Below are 18,709 nucleotides of genomic sequence, written 5' to 3' on the forward strand. Positions count from 1 at the left end.
GGGTCAGGAAACATAAAGCAGAACAATTAGACAAGCTGCAGAAAGATATGAGTGACACAAACTCTACAAGGCTAATTAACCACAAATGATTCCCTTATCTAAGCTAGAGGTCACAAAATGCCATGTCAAAAAGGGTGCTGCTGGAGAAAATAGGTACCCTATTAAATTTGATCACTTGCTTCACCCCGATCATGAAATTAGCAGATTAATGGGCACACAGAACCAAGTCTGTGTTAGTCTGTCCATTTCAAGGTGACAGACGGTAGCCAAGGCTACGCTTGCCCTCTTGCCTAATTTGCAATCATCTTTGCCAATTAGAGCAACCATAAAAACTGAAATGTAAATCTAATCAGTGTAATGTGTGTAATTGAAAGCACAATGACCGGGAAAACATGTCAGCCAGTTAGGAGTGTGACTGAGTGCTTGGTGTTATCGAGCAGGATGTCAGAATCAGGCTGAGAGACCATTTCGCCACACAGGTTGGTATGTGACCTTTTCTCAGTAACATTATCAGCTTTAATTGCAAGTGACATTTAGCAAATACAATGCCAGCTTAAGCCAAGATCCAAACTGAGAAATAATTATTTTCTAAGCATGACATTGTCCAGAAGTTTATGTTACATTCTCGACAGAAACAACTTGTTTTTATTCTTCTACAGATTAAGGCTCTGTTTACACTGTAACTTGAGATTTAAACTGACGTACTGGATAAGGAAAATTGAACCTTGATGATGCTGAAGAATAACACCTTAATAATTAATAAATGCATAATCTTGTAATTGTGAATACACATGTGGGTGTGACCAACTAATTGTTGCAATTTGGGTGAAAGGTTGGGCATTTACAATTGTGGTACAGCACAGTGAAATCTTGAGTGGGGGCGGTGTGGGATGTATACATTACGTCTAGGAGGAATACAGTATCAGCAGCTGGAGGAGTGACGGGCTCCTGCGTCAATAATCACATCAGCTCCTTTCGTCCCCTTTTTAAGTGGCAAACCACTTCCTAGTGGGCAGAGAGCCAAGGCTATGTTCCTCTACGAGTCCCAAAGCATAAATATACCATACAACATAGCACATACACATTCCTTTAATTTACAGAAATTCTAATCATCTAAGCTTTCTGAGATTGTTCAATAGATCTATGATAACTGAAATTCAGAGACGCCCAAAAGTCTGAAATTTTATGACAACTTTGATGCAGATAAGAAACTCAAAGTTTGATCAAAGACTGCCCGTTTGATGGCTGTGCATGAAAGCATTAAGTCGAAAGAGCACAAATGTTCCTAAAATGTAATAATTGATTTCAGCAGACACAAGTGTGAACAAAGTGTCTGTTGTCAGATGGGTTAATTTTGTGTAAGACTAAAAAAGCATATATACCTAAGTTTGTGTCTTAGTAAAAAAGGAGCACACGTGATAAACAGCTATTTATTATTATCAAAATCCAACAGGATGAAGTTTATATCCCAGGCTTTCACTCTCACTGTTACCCATAAATTCAAAAGCTATGTTCTGCTGTTACCTTGTGGGTGGACAGGCCACATCATGTTATGAACAGAAATATGAAAGAACACAAAATTCTGAGCCAAAGCAAACAAGAATAAATCAGCATTTAGGTGCACTGTTTTGAAAGCATGAAATGCCATACATTAAGCTTGAGCTGGCGGATTCGCCCACTCATGATTGGAACAAGCTAGTGAAAGCTCACACATCGCCCTGCATGGCTTAAGCACTGTGGCACTCGGCTTACAACTGTCACCAATGTACACCACATTATTATCTCAATAAGCCGCCCTATTTTCCCTTCGTCCTCCATCCTCCACCACCACCAAGCAGATAGGGGCTGGGTGGAGATAACTAGAGATGGAGAGAGTGACCCAGAACTGTCATGCCCCTCCACAGTGGGCAGGGCTGGGCTCCAGAAGCTAGCATATGTCCCCAGCATCATTCCCCACCTCTTCTTTTACTTTGGCACCTTCATTTCTTCCAATGATAGCTTGCAGTTCAGCACAGCCCCAGCCACTTGATCCAGCTCTGCTCCACATAACCAGTGTAATCCCCATATCACCAGGCTCCAAAAGAGCAGATCTGCTCTATATTTACTGGGTGGGTTTGATGTGCTCCCATTCATTAGGCTTGCAGTGAGAGATTAATTATCAAAAATAAACCAAGCCCCAGAGGGGAGAGCAACAACTAATGTTGTGTTAGGAGGAATGACAGTAGATGGTGCACTTAAACATACAGGCCACTATAGACCATGTTTTTATAATAGTAACAGTATTAATTAATTAACTATTATTTAATTTATAGTATTGACATTATCATTATTATTATTGTTATGAATTCAAGATACAACATGTGTGATCAATTCTAAAAATTACAACTTCAAGTCTTTACTTCTGATGGGATATTATTGTCCTTTGATCACAATTTGATCACCACACCTTTGTAAAAAACCTAAACTATCACTGACACCATTAGATGATTTTACTGGAAGCATGCTTTGCAACTAAATCATTCCTAATTTTGTTTGTGTTTCATGTTGTGATACTATTTCTATACTATGAAAAAATGGAAATGTTATGCGCAAAGACTGGAACGATTTAGATAGTATCTTTTGAAAATAGCTGCATTTACTGTAGAACAACATCTTCCATCATCCTAACTCATACAGCAATGATATATGGGGAATAAAATGCCTCAGTCAGAATGCATTTCTAGTGTTAATATTTGTCGGTACATGTGTGGGTTTGCCCTTTCAGTTGTGATGGCAGCCAAAGGGAAAAATGTGTTTCAAAAACTTCAAAAAGTATCTTTAAAAAGACCATCAGTTTTTATGAGCATTGGTACTGATCCCCTCTTGTTGCTGGCTTACAGAGGGGAACATGGACACTGGAGCTGAGGTGGACGTGGCTATAGCTAGTTAATGTGAATTCTATTTCTCACTTCCTTCGAATAGATGAGGAATACATTATTCATAACTCCAAGGGTACAGCAACTTGTCTATGGTAAATTCATCTTCCTCCTCTCATCCACCCTCCATCCTCCAACTTCCTTTTTTTAAGTCATATTTCTGCAAAAAGGTCTGACACAGCAGTGAATTCATCAGTGTCACTCCATTCAGAGGAGTGGCAGCCTTCCCGCCCAGTGACTGACATATTTGCCCTTTAAAGTCAAAGTAGAAAGCTAACCAAACAGTTTAAAATTACTTAATAATTCCAAGTTACAAAATGATATCCATAATCGTATAATTTATGTTTTTCAACTTCAGTGTGTATAGACAAAGACATGTTATAATTTTAATTTTCTTTGGAAAGAGTAACTGCAACTAGGCTAATAATCTTGTTTGTGCTGCCAACTAGTGGTGGCTACATGCTACTTCCACAGCCGGTGCAGTACAGCACTTACAGTATAATGCACATTGCATCACTAACATGAGTGTGGTCACAAGTACAACAGACCGCACTTGACCTCACCCACCTGCAAGGTTGAGTGTGGCCCTAAGTTCAACAGACTGAGGCTGCAGTCAGACGAAAATCCGCCTAGCAAAATTTACCCACATGGTGTGGCCAAAAGCAGGGGGAAGGAAATAGCTTTGGTAGGGTTGTAAACATAAGCTGTCGGAGCTGCTGCAGCAACAACAGTCCCCACCCTTGTAAATTATAAAGCATTTTGTCAACTGTTTTACTGTCATTATCCTCTATCACTGTCCTTGCACTCACTACAGCATCTCTTCTTATCTGCTGCTTGTATTATTTCGCCACACAGTGATAAAATAAGTAGGGAATGTCTCTCATCCCGCTCCGCATAGACATGAATGGGGAGCGAATTTCGGACTGACTGCGTCATTACACTGTGTCCGAGATCCATACTGCACACTAATCCTAAGGAGGTTTTGAGTATGTAGTGTATTAACACTGGAAAAGTGCCAAAATAAATATGTCAAAATTGTCAGTATGCATTGATACTGATTGATTTTTTACTGTGCTGTTGATAGACACTCTCCTACAATGCAGTGCATTGATGGAGGAGCTGCTCACAGCTGGAAAAAATAAAACTAATTGTGGATGATGGTGAAACAGCTCTAGAACAACAATGGAAAATAAAGGAGAAAAAAGAGAAAAATTCTGCTGTCTCTCTGTGTTAAATTTAATTGACAGTGACAGTCTAAAGTGACACTTTGATTGCCTTTACACAATACACATATTGCATAATTTCATACTAGTATAATGGCAAAGTATGTTCATTCCTTGTATATTAACTGCAAATAATTTAAATATACTTTTAAAGTATACTATAAAGATTAGTATTTAGCATATATTGTATATAATTTGTATGTAGTATGAGGTTTGGACACAACTTATAGCTTTCAACCCACAATGGTCAGTACAACAATTCTTTTCTCCCATATAACTGGTGACTGGTGACTGGTGACTATGGGGCTGATAGGCTAACCATTAGTGAATTAATCAATGAATAAGAAGAGGAAGCCAATGGATGTTACTTTTACAGGCAAAGTTCTAGGCAATTACACAAGAGTTACAGTATATTACGGTAGCTCAAGTTTGGCCTTCAAAAATCAATAGGTCTCTTACATCTCGGTGCATCAACGTACACAGCGAATTTCAACCTGACTTTTACTTTTCAATATATGTTGGTGGTGGAAAAACAAACAGACTCACAGAAGCAATAACAACTTCCTGTAAGTAATGAACAAATAAGTTCAGAGTGATGTTTGAGGTGTTTCAAACCTGAAAAAAAAACTCCAAACATGACAGAGAGCATCACAAGGTCATCAGTCAGTAAAACATTACTGGTATGTAAAATCACACAGAACCTACCTGATGTAGTAATCATTCCTGATGAGCAATAGGTGCTGGAGGATTGACAGGAAGTAGGCCTCTGACCCAGTGTCTTTCACCATATTGGACAGGAGATGGTACACCTCACTCATATCAGTACAAGAGCAAAGTTAAGGAAAACAACTCTATGTCAGTGTGTGTTTTTTTTTAAAGTTTTATAACTTGATTCAGTTAAACTGTTATGATCAACTTCTTGACAAGACATCCAAGTTGAGTTCATTATTCAGATGTATTCTATGTAAACTGAATAACTCTATACACATTTAAATTTTTTTTCTATTTTTTTTTTTTTTTTTATTTGTCCCTGGTTCCTCACCTCAGGTTTTCTGACAGGCATCATTGTGCAAAAGCAAACACAGATGTGATTCCTCTTATCCATTTTCTCTCAGGGGAGCAAAGACAGTGTAAACAGCTAACTTGAGGAGGGGGGTTGACAATAAAGAATGCTCCCTCTGGTTTACCTGTCACTCCGAACCTTTCAAGATACGGGAAATTAATTACATGAAAAAGTCACTGGTTCGAATGTTTAAGGCAAGAATGATGGAGAGCCACTCATTTGCAGAGCAAAAATATGGCTGAGGTTTAGTTCTAAGATTGAAACTGACATGTACTCAGGAGCAAAAACTCATGTTATTAAATTTGCAAAAGGTATTGATTATGTGTCTTATGTTTGCTTTCCCCAGGAGGAAGTAGTGATGGCTTTGACATCTAAAGCAGATGCTAAATCCAACTGTCTTACTTTTCATTCTTCCATATTTAAATATCATATTCTACATATGTTTCTTATTTATTCGTTAGTATGATTCTTTTATAGAGTTCTTGTTAATGATGCCTCTTATCAAAAGAAGCACAAAATGTTTGATATTGAAAGCAAAAGATCAAAAACCATGTAAGAGAGATATAACCTACCATATAGGACCAGATAAGCACAAACACCAGAACACATTGCAAAATTAATTCTCTAGGTAAATGGTTGATTTGTATTACAATTTATGTAAAACTTCTAATAGTGTTTAAAAAAAAAGTGTAGCTCTAAGAAATAAAGTACCTTGGAAAATTAATGATTTGGAGCCTATTTAATTTGTTTGCGTGAGAAAGGAGGATTTCCCTACAGAGACTCATCTTGTTTGAAAAAACTGAATAAGCCTCTCAAATATGTGCACACATGCAGAAAAAAAGAGGACTAAGTAGACAGTACACTGTTAAGCTCGGAAAGATGATTGCCATCATAACATGAAGTGCGGATCTTGACAATGTGTGTGAAAATATTTACATAGTACAACATACTGACTGCAAAGTGATAAAGTGACATTTTCAGCATATAAGGTTATTCCCCTTCCTTCTGCTTTCAGTACAGAAAATACCTGGAAAACACACATGCAAAACTGATTTCTTTTTAAGATTATAGGTGAAACTGAGCTTGAGGATTCAGGATTCAAGTGTATTATCATACTTGGTTTTGGGGATATACTAATGATATGGATCCTAAACACTTAACACACAAAGATTAGAACGACATGTTTTCAAGGGTTAATCTGAATGCTCTTGCTTCCTAATATTATTTGTCAGGTTTCATCAACAGCTAAATGAAGGATGACTGTAAGAGAGTGTCAATAATTTAGACAATTTATTCCCTCTAATAAAAAAAAATAGCACTTAACTGCATTCTCCATTTCCCATGCTATAATACATGCAAAACAATCTGCAGCCGCTGCAATTGGAGCAGATCAATTCTTTTAAATACTGTTTGACACTTTTCCTATTAATTTCAACAATGTCTGTAATTAAACTCCTATCCCATATCAAACTTTTAGAGAGAGAGGGATGGGAATACAGGCTCCTCTAAAGAATCATTTCCCTCCCTTGTATTAGCCGAGTATGAAGCCTAGGAGAATTACCAATCCTGTGAGATTCAATTATAGCCTCACCACAGCAGCATTTGAGAGGACATGAGAAGGAGCTCAGACTGGGAAAGTATCCAACTAGCTTCATCTATCACTAAGCTGCAGACATAAACCTAATGTAGAATGCCAATCCATTCGATGACACCCCCCTCTTCACTCTCTTTCTCTGTCTCTCTCTCTTTACTTTCTCTCTCCAAATAATGAATAAACATGAGTGGCAGTCAAGTGTGATGTAGGCCAGTCAGTGGTGGGGTCAATCAATCACCATTCCACAGCTCATTAATATTTATAAGTGGCCTGGAGTCACCTCCTCAGCACCTGGACCTGGGCTGGACACAGAGGAGACAAGCCTCTCTGAGTTAATATTCATGAAACTGCTGGGAGAAACAAGACACACGCAATGCTCAGGTAGTAGAAGTACTACCTGCGTCATATCATGCACATACGTGGGTGTGCTGTGCCGGCAAAGGGACAAAGGGTAGGCTAGGCATTCGAATCATGCTCTGAGCTTGCAGATCAATACCACATTGTCCTTGGAAACAAACATTGGGCCTTCTCATTTGTGAACCTGCTCAAGCACATCATTAATCCAAGTGCACTTTTTTTCTCTCCATCTTCTCCCCGCACACACGCACACACCCTCCTCCCCTCACCTACATGTGTCAACAGAAACTGTCACTCACAGCAGCACTTTGTGTCAGTACTAGAACTATGGGATTTGGTGGAAGAAAAAGGTTGAAGGAACGAACATCTGCATAACAATGTCAGTGTCTGGTATGTCTGCTCACAATGTCAGCCATTCATACATAGCCTTAGAGAAGATTTGTGAATTATTAAAAAGGCTCTTCCCTGGGATGCATGAAGAAGTTTCCAACTCTGGGCTAAATTACTGCTCACCTTATTAACTTCTACTCTGCACATTAGGAGTTAAATGGACACTGGTAGGGAGCTGGAGGAGAAAATTCATATGTCTAACAGAACTGAAAGACAAGGAGTGAATACTTGAACAGAAGAAACTCTGACCACATAATATAATACGGTTACACATAAAATGTTTAATTGTCTACTGTGCTTAATAAATGGCAAGAACAGGGAAGTATATTTCTGTTTGATATCTTCCTCTTGAGTCTTACAACAGTCCTACTTAACCCAGTACTAAGAGACAAAGAACAAAAAGTGAAGTGGAGAGGACAGGAGATGGAGAGGAGGAGGAAAGTAAATAAAGCAAAGAGTGAAGAGGTGGGAGGTTAAGATGACAGGGTTATTTACCTAGTATACCTGGTCAGAGATGGAGCTGGATATTGTGCTCTGGATCCTCAAATCCCCCTCTAATGAACCAAGCCATGAGGGGCTTTAGCCTGTAAAGCTTGACCAAACCAACAATACGAACTCATCTCCCGCTGCTAGTTCTGCAGACCTATTCATCTGTATATTCACACTGAGGGAGGACAAAAGGATATTCCATCTCAGCACGGATGTCATCCAGGCGATGTGAGAGTTCGATAGAGTCCTCCTCCTTGTTCTCATTGAATACCTTCAGCTGGATGTCTAGCTCCTCTGTCTCTTTTAGCTCCTGTAATTGAGTTAGACAAACAGTAGATAGCTGAGAATGTGAAGTTATACAAAAGGTTATCTCGCAGAGTAAAATATTATAAACATTTGCAGCACCTGGATGATATAATTAAGCTATAGCCTGTTATAATTTACAACTTTTTTTTTATTGTTTAATTTTGTCAGACTTCTGTATGTTACTGTTAACAAGAGCTATTGTGAAAATCTATAAGGTTTCCCTGTTACAGCTGTGTAGAGAACAGGGAACTGAGATGTCCTGAACCCTCTCACTAGGTATTCCAGACACTACATATTCCTGAACACCTGTTCCAGCCACAAAGGGCTCCAGGGGTGCTCTTTAACACTTCTCTATGAATCACTGGCAGTGGAGTTTACTGACGGAGACAGGGCCAAACGTAACCCAATTTCTGCAGGTATCAATCACCCTGCACTGTTTTTTGGGTGCACCATCTGTCTTAAGCAACACTGGTTCAGAGGGAGGTGTGCAATGCCACGAAAAAGGGGAGCAGGAGAAGAGGAGGAGGGCCAAATACATGCGTCAAGGACTATGAGAGCAAAACAAATTGTGCTTTCTTTTGAGCGGAGTTCACTTTTTCTTTGCCAACAGCTACGCTGACTCCACAGCATAACTCATAATTAGATGAAAGATGTCAGTTTGAATGTCGGCATTAAAAGCGGTGAACGTGGCATTCATAAATGACTGTACACTGAGACTCTTTCATATCAGGGGGCAGAATTGAAGATAATTTAAGTAATGACAGTAATAATCAACAGGAGCAGCTGGGATAACTTATTAACAACTGGCTCTGTGACACATTCACCCCACTCGCTACAAATGAGAGCTTGAGTGATGAGTTGGAGCTCGTTTGCCTTCGCCTCATGTGAAGATGTGTAGTCTTGCTGATAATGATGCCAGGAGGACCTGTGTGATGAGGTGCTAGGCACTGCATCACACTTGACATGAATCTGAAAAGCTACTACTCCTACAGGTTCAACCGCTACTACTATTATTCTATAATTAAATCAATAATAATAAAACCTATTCTTATTCATGCCATTTCTGTCATGTGACAAGTTCAGCCTTTTTGATTTTAAGTCACTAATTAACACAAATTCAGCTCTCACATCTAGTGAAAAGCTATGTGGATTTAATTATACACTTGTATTATTTGGTTTGAACGCCAAATACAAACACAATCAAATAAAATTAAATGCATATTGCATTAATTTTGAAGTAATGTAGTCATAAGAATGGAAATGCTTTACGTAAATTCAGTTAAATATGGTTTAATTCAATCAATGTTGGACACTTAACCAGCATACATTCAAGCTGTAATGTGTTATGCTGTTGTAATGCCACTGATCTGCTGGGAAGATAAGTACATGATACAAGGTACATGGTTCTAACATAAATACCAAAGCAATACAGTGTTGTGTTTAACTGACAATAATTGACTGACTGAATTAGACTGACAAAGGAAGAAAATATTTGAGCCACAGACTCTTTCACAAAGTCAGAACTGGACCTTGTGAATAATCTAACCATGTGCTGTCTGATATTTTGATAACTCACAGGTAGGATCTTCTTGAGGCCACATCTTAGGAACTCATTGCGTAGATGTATCCGGAAGTCTAGGTCATCCGGAGAGGTAACCAGGGCGTTGATCAGCTGCATGCAAGCAACCTGCGGACAAACAACAAAACATATCAGTATAATATAATGTAATTTTACTGTAAATTTGTCTTGAAAAAATAAATATATGTTTTTGATTGTCTGATTATTTGCTTTATTGTTGTTTCCTTCCCAAAACCAAGACTACATAACAGGGAATGGAACAATGAGGACAGACAGAGAGAGGTAGAGAGAGAGCAGCAGATGGTAGAAAGTACAAGTCTGGTGTGTCTATTGATTAGATGTGCATTATGAATGATTTTATTGGTAAGGAAAAAGCCTGACAGTGTGTGTGCACGTGTGTGTGTGTGTGTGTGGCGTTGGGGAGGGGGTTAAGAGGAAATCGCTGATGAATTATAATGAGCAGTAAGGTGTTTCAGGGGAGCAAGCCATGGCTAAGATAGTTTTCCTTGGACAGACAATCGATAGCAGGCTGAAGGATTCCCATGGATGATGTGAAGAGTTGTCTTCTGAAACCTTGACTCTACACTATTGACTTGTATGTGTTATTAATAAGAGCCATAACAATGCTTATTCTGTGTGGTTTCCTGGGTCTTTTTTTTTCTTTTACCTGGTTTAAAATTTTATCCCAACACTGTGTTTCTTAACATTTTCATTAAATAAAAAATGCACACCTATGTGTATCTTTGTGTATCTGCAAAAATCCACAAAAGCAATACATAACTTCAATTTCTACAGATATCCACACTTTTTGCTAACTAAACTCCATTTAAAGTCATCTTTTATTAAATCTACAATCAGCTATCTGAAATAAACAGTACTGGTTTGTTTTTCTGTTGTCGTACAGTTGTAGCAGTGGGACAACAAGCACATTTATTAGCTGGGTGGTGGGGTAAAAATTCAGGTTGCTATGAGATACAGATATAAGATACTGTATGTTCCCATGGGAATGCTTATTTCAGTTAAGGATGCACCGCCATTGAGTATGTGCCACCGGTGTCAGGCACCAGAAACATGGCTGACTTCTTCACGTTACAGAAGAGCTTGAAGGCCTCTAAACTAGATCTGTGCACTGAAACCTGACATTTCACTGTATCCACCAGAGGCCAGACACATAAAAGAAACTCCACCAAATCTTCACAGAATTCATGTGAGCGAAGAAAGCCATGCAGCTCATGAAAAATTCTGTCTTTTCTCCTGCATGCAGATTGATACTTACATCAAGTACCTCCAACATACCTCAGCCATGTATTGTGGAGTGGCTGAGGTGGGGGGGTAGGGGCATTATCTGTGTTAGGTTTAGAGAAATGTAGTGGTGCCATAGGGTAGTTCCAAACACCATAATTAAAAGTGGCACTGCTGGGATGGTTTTAAAGTTGGAATGCTGAGTTCTCTCCTGCTCAGCAGAAGAGCATAGCCTGAACTACAGCAAAACACATTTTAATCACATTAGCAAAGTCTAGTTCTACAGCCCATCGCAGGTTTTGGATAAAAAGTCTATTAATTTCCTTGAACCCCCTGCATCAGCAAAGCATTTTAATTTACTTCACAATTAGCAGAGCTTCATTTCATTAATGGCAAAATGTAAAGGAAAAACAACAGCCTCCTAATAAAAGAATATCTATTTTCTCTTCTACCACCCGCCTCATCAGTTTCCTTCATGACTTTTCCTACATGACTTCACAATCCCTGCAGTTAAAAAAGTAATTCCTTAAGTAATTACCTGCTTTTGGGTTTACAAAAACATGTTTTAAGTGTTTTTTTATTGTTGTTGTATAGTTTTTTCCTGCTACTGAAGGATACTAGTGAAAATGAGGAGCGGTATGGTGCTTTAGTTGCCCTTTCACACCGATTCCTCTGAGACCGAACCTGACAGCAGCATGGAAAACGCAAGGAGAAGTATTTGTAAGATGTGAGAAAAAAAATGAGAGAAGCAGTGAGAGCAATGAATGAAGCAGGTGTTTTTCATTAAAGCAGTGGTGATGAAGTTCTGGGTTCATTTCAATCAGCCCAATGATCCCGTCCCATCATGTGCTAGAGGTGCTGTGGGGTTGACAAGTGGATGCAAAGACAGGAAGAGAGGCAGAGAGAAGCACATGTATGAAGACAGCAGAGGCTGAGGTACAATGGACCCCAGAGTGACACAACTATCAATTTCAGTGTTGTCTGGCATCAAACGTGGTCTCCATGACAAAACAAACATTTGTGGGAATGACACTGGATTGTGGCAGGTTTCTGTCCACTGTGGGCAGTATGAACCAGTGCGTAAGACTATTCAAGGCAACCTAGAAAGTGTGCCACAGCATAATAGAGAGCAGTACTATAGAATTACATAGTGCTCTCTATGCTGGTCATTGAATTGGCCACTTGGAAAGAAATAATCTAATAAAAGGGCAGTGATGAATGCATCATTATTAGAGGTGTTAACATTTGTGTGTGTGTGTGTGTGTGTGTGCATGTGTGTGTGATTCCAAACCTGGAGCTGCTGGGCCTCATGGTTCTCCAGTCCTTCCACAATTGGAGCAAATCTCTCTTTATTGTTCCTCTCTGCAGCAATTGTCATTGCAGCTAGAATCTTATCCAGGCTGGAAGAAAACAAAGAACAGGGAGCAGGCAAACACAAAAGTCAACAAACACGTTTATCACCTCACTGACAGGACATTTACTCACAATTTTCAGCTCAAACACCATGTATCTTATCTTCCCTTGTGTGCTGGTGTGGACATTTACTCGGTCAGTCTTTGGTCACCTGGACAAGAGCCCCTGCTTTCCATCTCTTTGTATGAAATCTGGTCTATTATTACTGCAGTATCCAATTTTGAGCTGTTACTAAGGTGATGCTAGAAAAAAAACAGGGTTTTATTGCAAATATGTTTAGTTGTCAAAGCAATTGTGCTAAAGTGTATTTGGCTGAGTGAGAAAGGGAGCAAATTATTGCAGGGACTGGCAGACTAATGTGTAAATACACCTTTTGAGACGGTAAGCAAATTAGAGTACTTGCAAAGGCTCAAGGCAGCTCGGCTAAATAGAGCATTGGACAATTCCAGCCTCTAAATTGTGAAAGAAGAGGATACGTTTTGTGCTCAACACACACATACACGGAGGACTGCAATACAAGTAAATTGATGTCTTACGCACATTTAGGTAAGCACTGATTCAAAATAGGCACACATTATAATTGGCAACAAGTGGTCTCTCTGTCACCGCAAGGCCACATTTTCTATTTTGCCTTCACAAATCGAGAAACTGAACAGCATTACTGTCCTCAACCTTCTTACTCCCTTGGGTACAAAAGAGCTCTCGGCTTGATATATCAATTCCCCTTGCTGTTTCAATAAATAAGTAAATGAATAAATAAATAAATAGACTGGGCCAAATGTTGAAGTGTCAGCTGTACGGATCAGCTGATTTATACATGTGCAAGCATATTGTTTGTGATCGCACATGCTGTGCAAGGTTGCTGTTGCCTTTTTTTTTTATCACCTTATTTTAAAAAATAAAAATAACACTTTCCAGGGTGACAAAATACAAGTAGTTGCTTTATGAGCAAGGGAGATCATGTGTCTGACCAATAGGACTGTATGTGTGGAGTAAGCCTGACACAGAGATAAATGGAATGGCCATGCTCTGTGATAGGGGTTAGAAAGTCACAGACGAGCGTAGGGAGCCGCATACTGAGTAGCTTTAAAGCCAGTTCAAACGACGCTTCAAAACAGGCAAGATAGATCTGCTTAACTTGTCGTGTTCCCTTTTGATGCTGTCAGCTGAAGTGGGTGTTGAACATGAGCCAGCGTCACAACACTGGTTGGCAGAGAAGTTTCTGAGTAAGAAAGTGACGCCTCAGCTCCTTTTGCTGTCATATTTACAGGATACGAACGTTTGAATGCAGGGCTATGATCATGGCAAAGTTCTCCGTGTTTACTTCAACCTATTCTTAAGTACTTTGAGGGAGAGAGAGGGAGAGAGAGCGAGATTTGTTCTATTTGTACACCCAGTGCCTACTTAAAGATACTGTATATGCATGAATGTACGTGTGTGCACGCAAGAAACAAATCTGTGTCTGAGTTTTAAGAGTGATAACAGTAACAGAAGGCATTTATTTAGGTTTAATTGTTGTAATTGCTGCGCCATGCATCAATTATAAATTATTCCAATTCAACTGTATCAATCAGCAAAAGTAATGAAGAAATTGAAACAATCTGGCATCATCAATTATGTATTGTTACATATTTAAAATTTCATTTAAAAAGCGTTGTAAAAGTAGTTTGAATCTGAATAATATGACTGATTGTCTGTATTTTGACTTCCCAAAATAAAACTGCCAGGCTGGTAAAAACATTGTAAAACACCATTAACCTGTTAAGATAAAACAGCACTTCCATTTGTGCCAACTTATGAGGCTTTTTGTTTCACTCAAAACTAGGGGACAATACCTCATGAATTACATCATCATCACATCTAAAGATGTATTTGCATAGATTCATGCTCTTCGTTATAAATGTTCCCAGAAAATAATTTAAATTATTTCATTACGGTAAAACAGGTTTTACATGGTTTTGTTGTCTATGTATTTGTTAGAATACGGATACTCTCACATTATTATAAACGCTTGTTTAATGGATATAGTTTCTAAGGAATAGTTACTGAATTTTATTGTGGTTTTATAAATATACAGAATCTGAAAGTTAATAACAAGAATGATCTTGAGGCAATTTACCTAATATAAAAAATGAATCGAATTCAATGATCTGCAAGCCAACCCTTCACACTTTTTGATATTCAGAAACCAGAAAATCGTTTTAGAAACCACGCACAGTCGCAGCAAGGTTCAGAACTACAACCATAAAGGCCAGGTCTATTTGGATGGTCAGAGATGTGAAACTCACTGCTGAACTCAGCTTCTCTAACAGAATTTGTGGGTTTGTTTATTTCCACCACTGCATACAGACTGACTTTGAAGTGCCATTGTTATTCTAGTCTGGCCCTGTGGGAAACAATAAAAAACATTCCCCTAAATCCAATTTATAAGCTGTCAACCAGGTTGTGTGTCCATGGCAAACTATACTGGGTAGTTTAACAAATTAAACAGACTAAACTGCATCAACTGGCCATGTGACCCACCAGATTTCAAATTGTCTCAGCTCATCTGTAAATGCAGTACTGTATATGCACACAGTGGGTAAACATATGCATGCAGTGCTATCTCTCTATGAGCACATGCCACCAAGTGGGAGAAGATTGAAGTAATAGTGATATTCCAGTGTTTACAAGAAGCATCCGTCTCCTTACCTCTTGCTGTTTCAGAAACATTACAGAGCGTGTAAATATAGCAAAGACAGCCCTTTTTTTTTTTCTTTTTTTTTTTTTTTGTCATAAATCAGGATTTTGAAACGGTGTTGTGCTGTTTCCATATCAGCAGTGATTTACTGGGAAAGATAGGGAAATGTTTCTCTCACTCAACTTTGAATACTGAAAAGTTGTTTACAACTTTGAATGGAGGTTAGGCAGAGGTACTTAAAGGGTCAGTTCACCCAAATCACAAAAAATATATTTTCCCACTTCCTCTTTGTGGTATCTAAGCCACGCAGAAAGTCTTAGTTTTAGCTGTAAATGTTTTGAGATACTGTATCTGTCACTGAGAGCTCCGGACTATGTCTCCAGTAGAAAATTGTTGTCAAATGAAAACTGTCTACAGTGAGGTTTGCGGATTATCCTGAGGAATCGGGGGACTATTTCTGGAGAAAGACTTTGAGGGGGTGTTTTTTCACACTGTGGGCATCAAAAATGGATTTCTATTCACACACATTGTCTTGGGGCAGCAGAGGATGTCTCAGTGGCAAATGTCTCAAAACCTCTGCAAATAAAACCAAGGCTCCCGATTAGGTGAACTGATCCTTTAACTGTGTCAAAATCTTTATCTTACATAATACTCTGCTGAGATGATTTGCATGTTGAGTGGACTGGCACATGATAGGCAATCTAGAAAAGCCTCTTTAATGATGACATGAAAAAACATAAGAGAGAGCATCTGCAAGATCAAGATGTGTTACGACAAGTGTGACGAATGACTTACATGTTTTCCTCTCCAATAATACAGAAAGCAGAGAGAATTTTGACAATCTCTGTCATCATGTTGGTCTGTTTGGGGTCAATCGCTCGTGCCAGTAGCAACAGGCTTCGCTCGTCTCCCAAGATCCTTTGCAGTCCATACTGTGTGACAATGGAAGGGAAGAGGGTGGGTAATGAAAAGGTCCATTGGGAATAAATTAATGAGAGCATTTGCATTCATGGAGAACTTTCACTGCAAGTAAAAAATAAATTATACAAAAACGCTCTCATGTACGCAAGTTATAGTTAGCCTTAATTTTCTTTTAAGGAGGGACAACGAGGCCATGGGAGAAAATGGAGAGGATGATGAATTAATTCAATTCAGGACAGGACTATAGGGACAAATACTTATAGTCTCCTGTACCTTTTAGTCTCCCCACAACTGAAGGCATGGGTAAAGATGACCACGTGTGGGGATTAAGTCTAAGAGTAGGAATATCAATAGTTCATCTTTCCTTGAAATGTGTGCCACTTTTGAGAAATGAGCCAGACCTTCCCAAAAAGGATAATTAAAAGATCCGAGACTGTGGGTTGTAAATGGTAAAATTAGCTTCCCATTATCCCAGTCTTCATCATCCTCCAGATTCATATCAGGTTTGGTATACTGGCCACTTGAACAACTGTTAGAATTTTTAAGATGTTCAATATAAGTGTACAAAGAATGTCCTTGTTTGTGCATTTTATTTGTTTGTACAAAACATTAGAGTTTATCTTTACCCTTTACCAGTGAATTAAAACATAATTAAAATTTCAGGGAGTTAGCTTTTTAACAACATATTACTTTTGACTCATCTCAGGTTGTTTAGGATTGTATCCAAGTGATATAATTTCATCATGCAGTCATACTGACATTAAATGACTTCATTATCTAATGAATCAATTGAGTGGACTGGCTTTTCCTCATCGACTCATACAAACCTTATTGTTCATGAAAGCCTTCAAGCACTGGATGAGTTTATGCTGGTTCCGTTTATCGATATTCTCTTGCCTGGAAAAAAGGGGGAATATTGATAAGAATAATGTGATTACATGAAAAGAGCAAGGCAAAATTACACAGAGAAGGGATGTCACAGAAGTTCACTCACTGTTTCTTGTCCAACAGCTTCTCCAGAGCATCCAGAAGAAGGCCAAGACCCTCATGACCGAAGTTATTAACCCAACTGTGGAGAAAACACAGAAAAAAAAATGAGTTCCCAATATTCAGTCAATATTCTTATAATATCATAGTTTCAACACTCATTTAGATAAATTGACTGTTGTAATGGTTTTTAATTTCTAGCAGAGAGAGCTGCAAATCAAAAACCACCTTGCCCTCCCTGATACTGAATACAGTATGAATCGGTTTGAATTTAAACTGTACCCATTTACAAGCAAATGAACACCCATCCATCTTAACTAGTGTTCCCATCGCAAAGCAGTTTGTATTCAAGCCCTCCCTGTGAGCTGCTATGTTCCTGTGCCAAAAGATTAAGCAATGCAAGAAAGATAACACTGTAATCGATAATGGATCGCAAGATATAATTGGCTATAAACCACAGCGTATCAGGAGACGGCAAATGATCCAGTGCAGATGAGCCCGTTTGTCTGAGACAGGAAAAGAGAGAGGCAGGAGGAGGGTGGGAGGGACAGTGTGGTCACAGCCAGTTCATGTCATTAGCATTACTTGTTTTCAGGCCCCCAACTGTCAATAACGCAAAACGCATGGAGCAATTTTCTGACATTAATGGGGCATAAGTCAATGATTTATCCCGCCTTTTTGACAATGATTTGAAATAATAATGGTTTGAGTATTAAAGTTATTTGTATTGACTCAGCGAGTCGGAGAAGACCCTCAATTAGGGATGAGATGCATTAGCCTGAGGCAACTGGCGAAGTTGAGGTGAGGTATTTCTTTGATCTGTGACGAAATTAGCACGCACTGCAACCCCCACCTACCATGACTCAAATTTCATTAGCAGACAAGCACAGCCAATTTATAAGTTATTAATATTACTGTTGTGTATAATGATGATCTGTTTTCTTAATAAAAACAAAACATCATGATGTTGTAAATTTATAAATGTCTGTTTACAAAGAGCCTCCCAGTTAGAAGGTTTGCTTCCAGCATGTGATTTGCACATATTTAAGGCTGCAAAAGAGAATAAAGAACAAACTGGCTCAGTTAACTGCAGAATAACAATACAGTTATATGTATTTGTGATACAGAGGTGGTGGGAGCAAATGAGAGACTGGGACAACAAAGAGGAAAAGGAGGCGACATGGCTGAGGGAGCACATTTCAGTAAATCCACAGTCTTTGTTTATGCTTCTTGGTAATGATGGTAATGTCAGTCTTTGGAGCGCAAGAAATGGAACCAATATTTGTGAAGAGAAATTCTGTTTATTATACACCATAACTGCAATATGAGATTCTGGGAATGCTGTATGACCTCAGTAAGGTGTATGAGAACAGCACTGAAGAAAAAAAATTGTTTTGTCCTCTGCCGTAAGGACTAGTAGAGGTTTCACATTATCATTTCTTGCTTTGCAATCATTTTGGTTATTTTAAGATGATTCTCTCTACTTCCAAGAAACCGTGCAAATTAGTGCTTAAAGGAATAACATCTGTGTATGTTCACACAAAAAATGC

At 38.8% G+C, this 18,709-nt stretch overlaps 1 protein-coding gene across 1 annotated transcript in view; it reads right to left on the reverse strand.

The window, feature by feature from the left end:
* diaph2 (diaphanous-related formin 2) overlaps nucleotides 1-18,709 on the reverse strand; it is a 381,520-nt gene that overhangs the window by 249,203 nt on the left and 113,608 nt on the right. Inside the window, exons 8-14 of the mRNA XM_044363276.1 lie at nucleotides 17,167-17,241; nucleotides 17,000-17,069; nucleotides 16,047-16,183; nucleotides 12,450-12,558; nucleotides 9,914-10,024; nucleotides 8,229-8,341; nucleotides 4,844-4,960 (exon numbers count right to left, since the gene is read on the reverse strand). Coding sequence (XP_044219211.1) covers nucleotides 4,844-4,960; nucleotides 8,229-8,341; nucleotides 9,914-10,024; nucleotides 12,450-12,558; nucleotides 16,047-16,183; nucleotides 17,000-17,069; nucleotides 17,167-17,241 — 732 coding nt within the window. The remainder of the gene's footprint in view (nucleotides 1-4,843; nucleotides 4,961-8,228; nucleotides 8,342-9,913; nucleotides 10,025-12,449; nucleotides 12,559-16,046; nucleotides 16,184-16,999; nucleotides 17,070-17,166; nucleotides 17,242-18,709) is intronic.

This window comes from Thunnus albacares, chromosome 10, assembly GCF_914725855.1.
Source record: "Thunnus albacares chromosome 10, fThuAlb1.1, whole genome shotgun sequence".
In the NCBI taxonomy this organism is placed as follows: Eukaryota; Metazoa; Chordata; class Actinopteri; order Scombriformes; family Scombridae; genus Thunnus; species Thunnus albacares.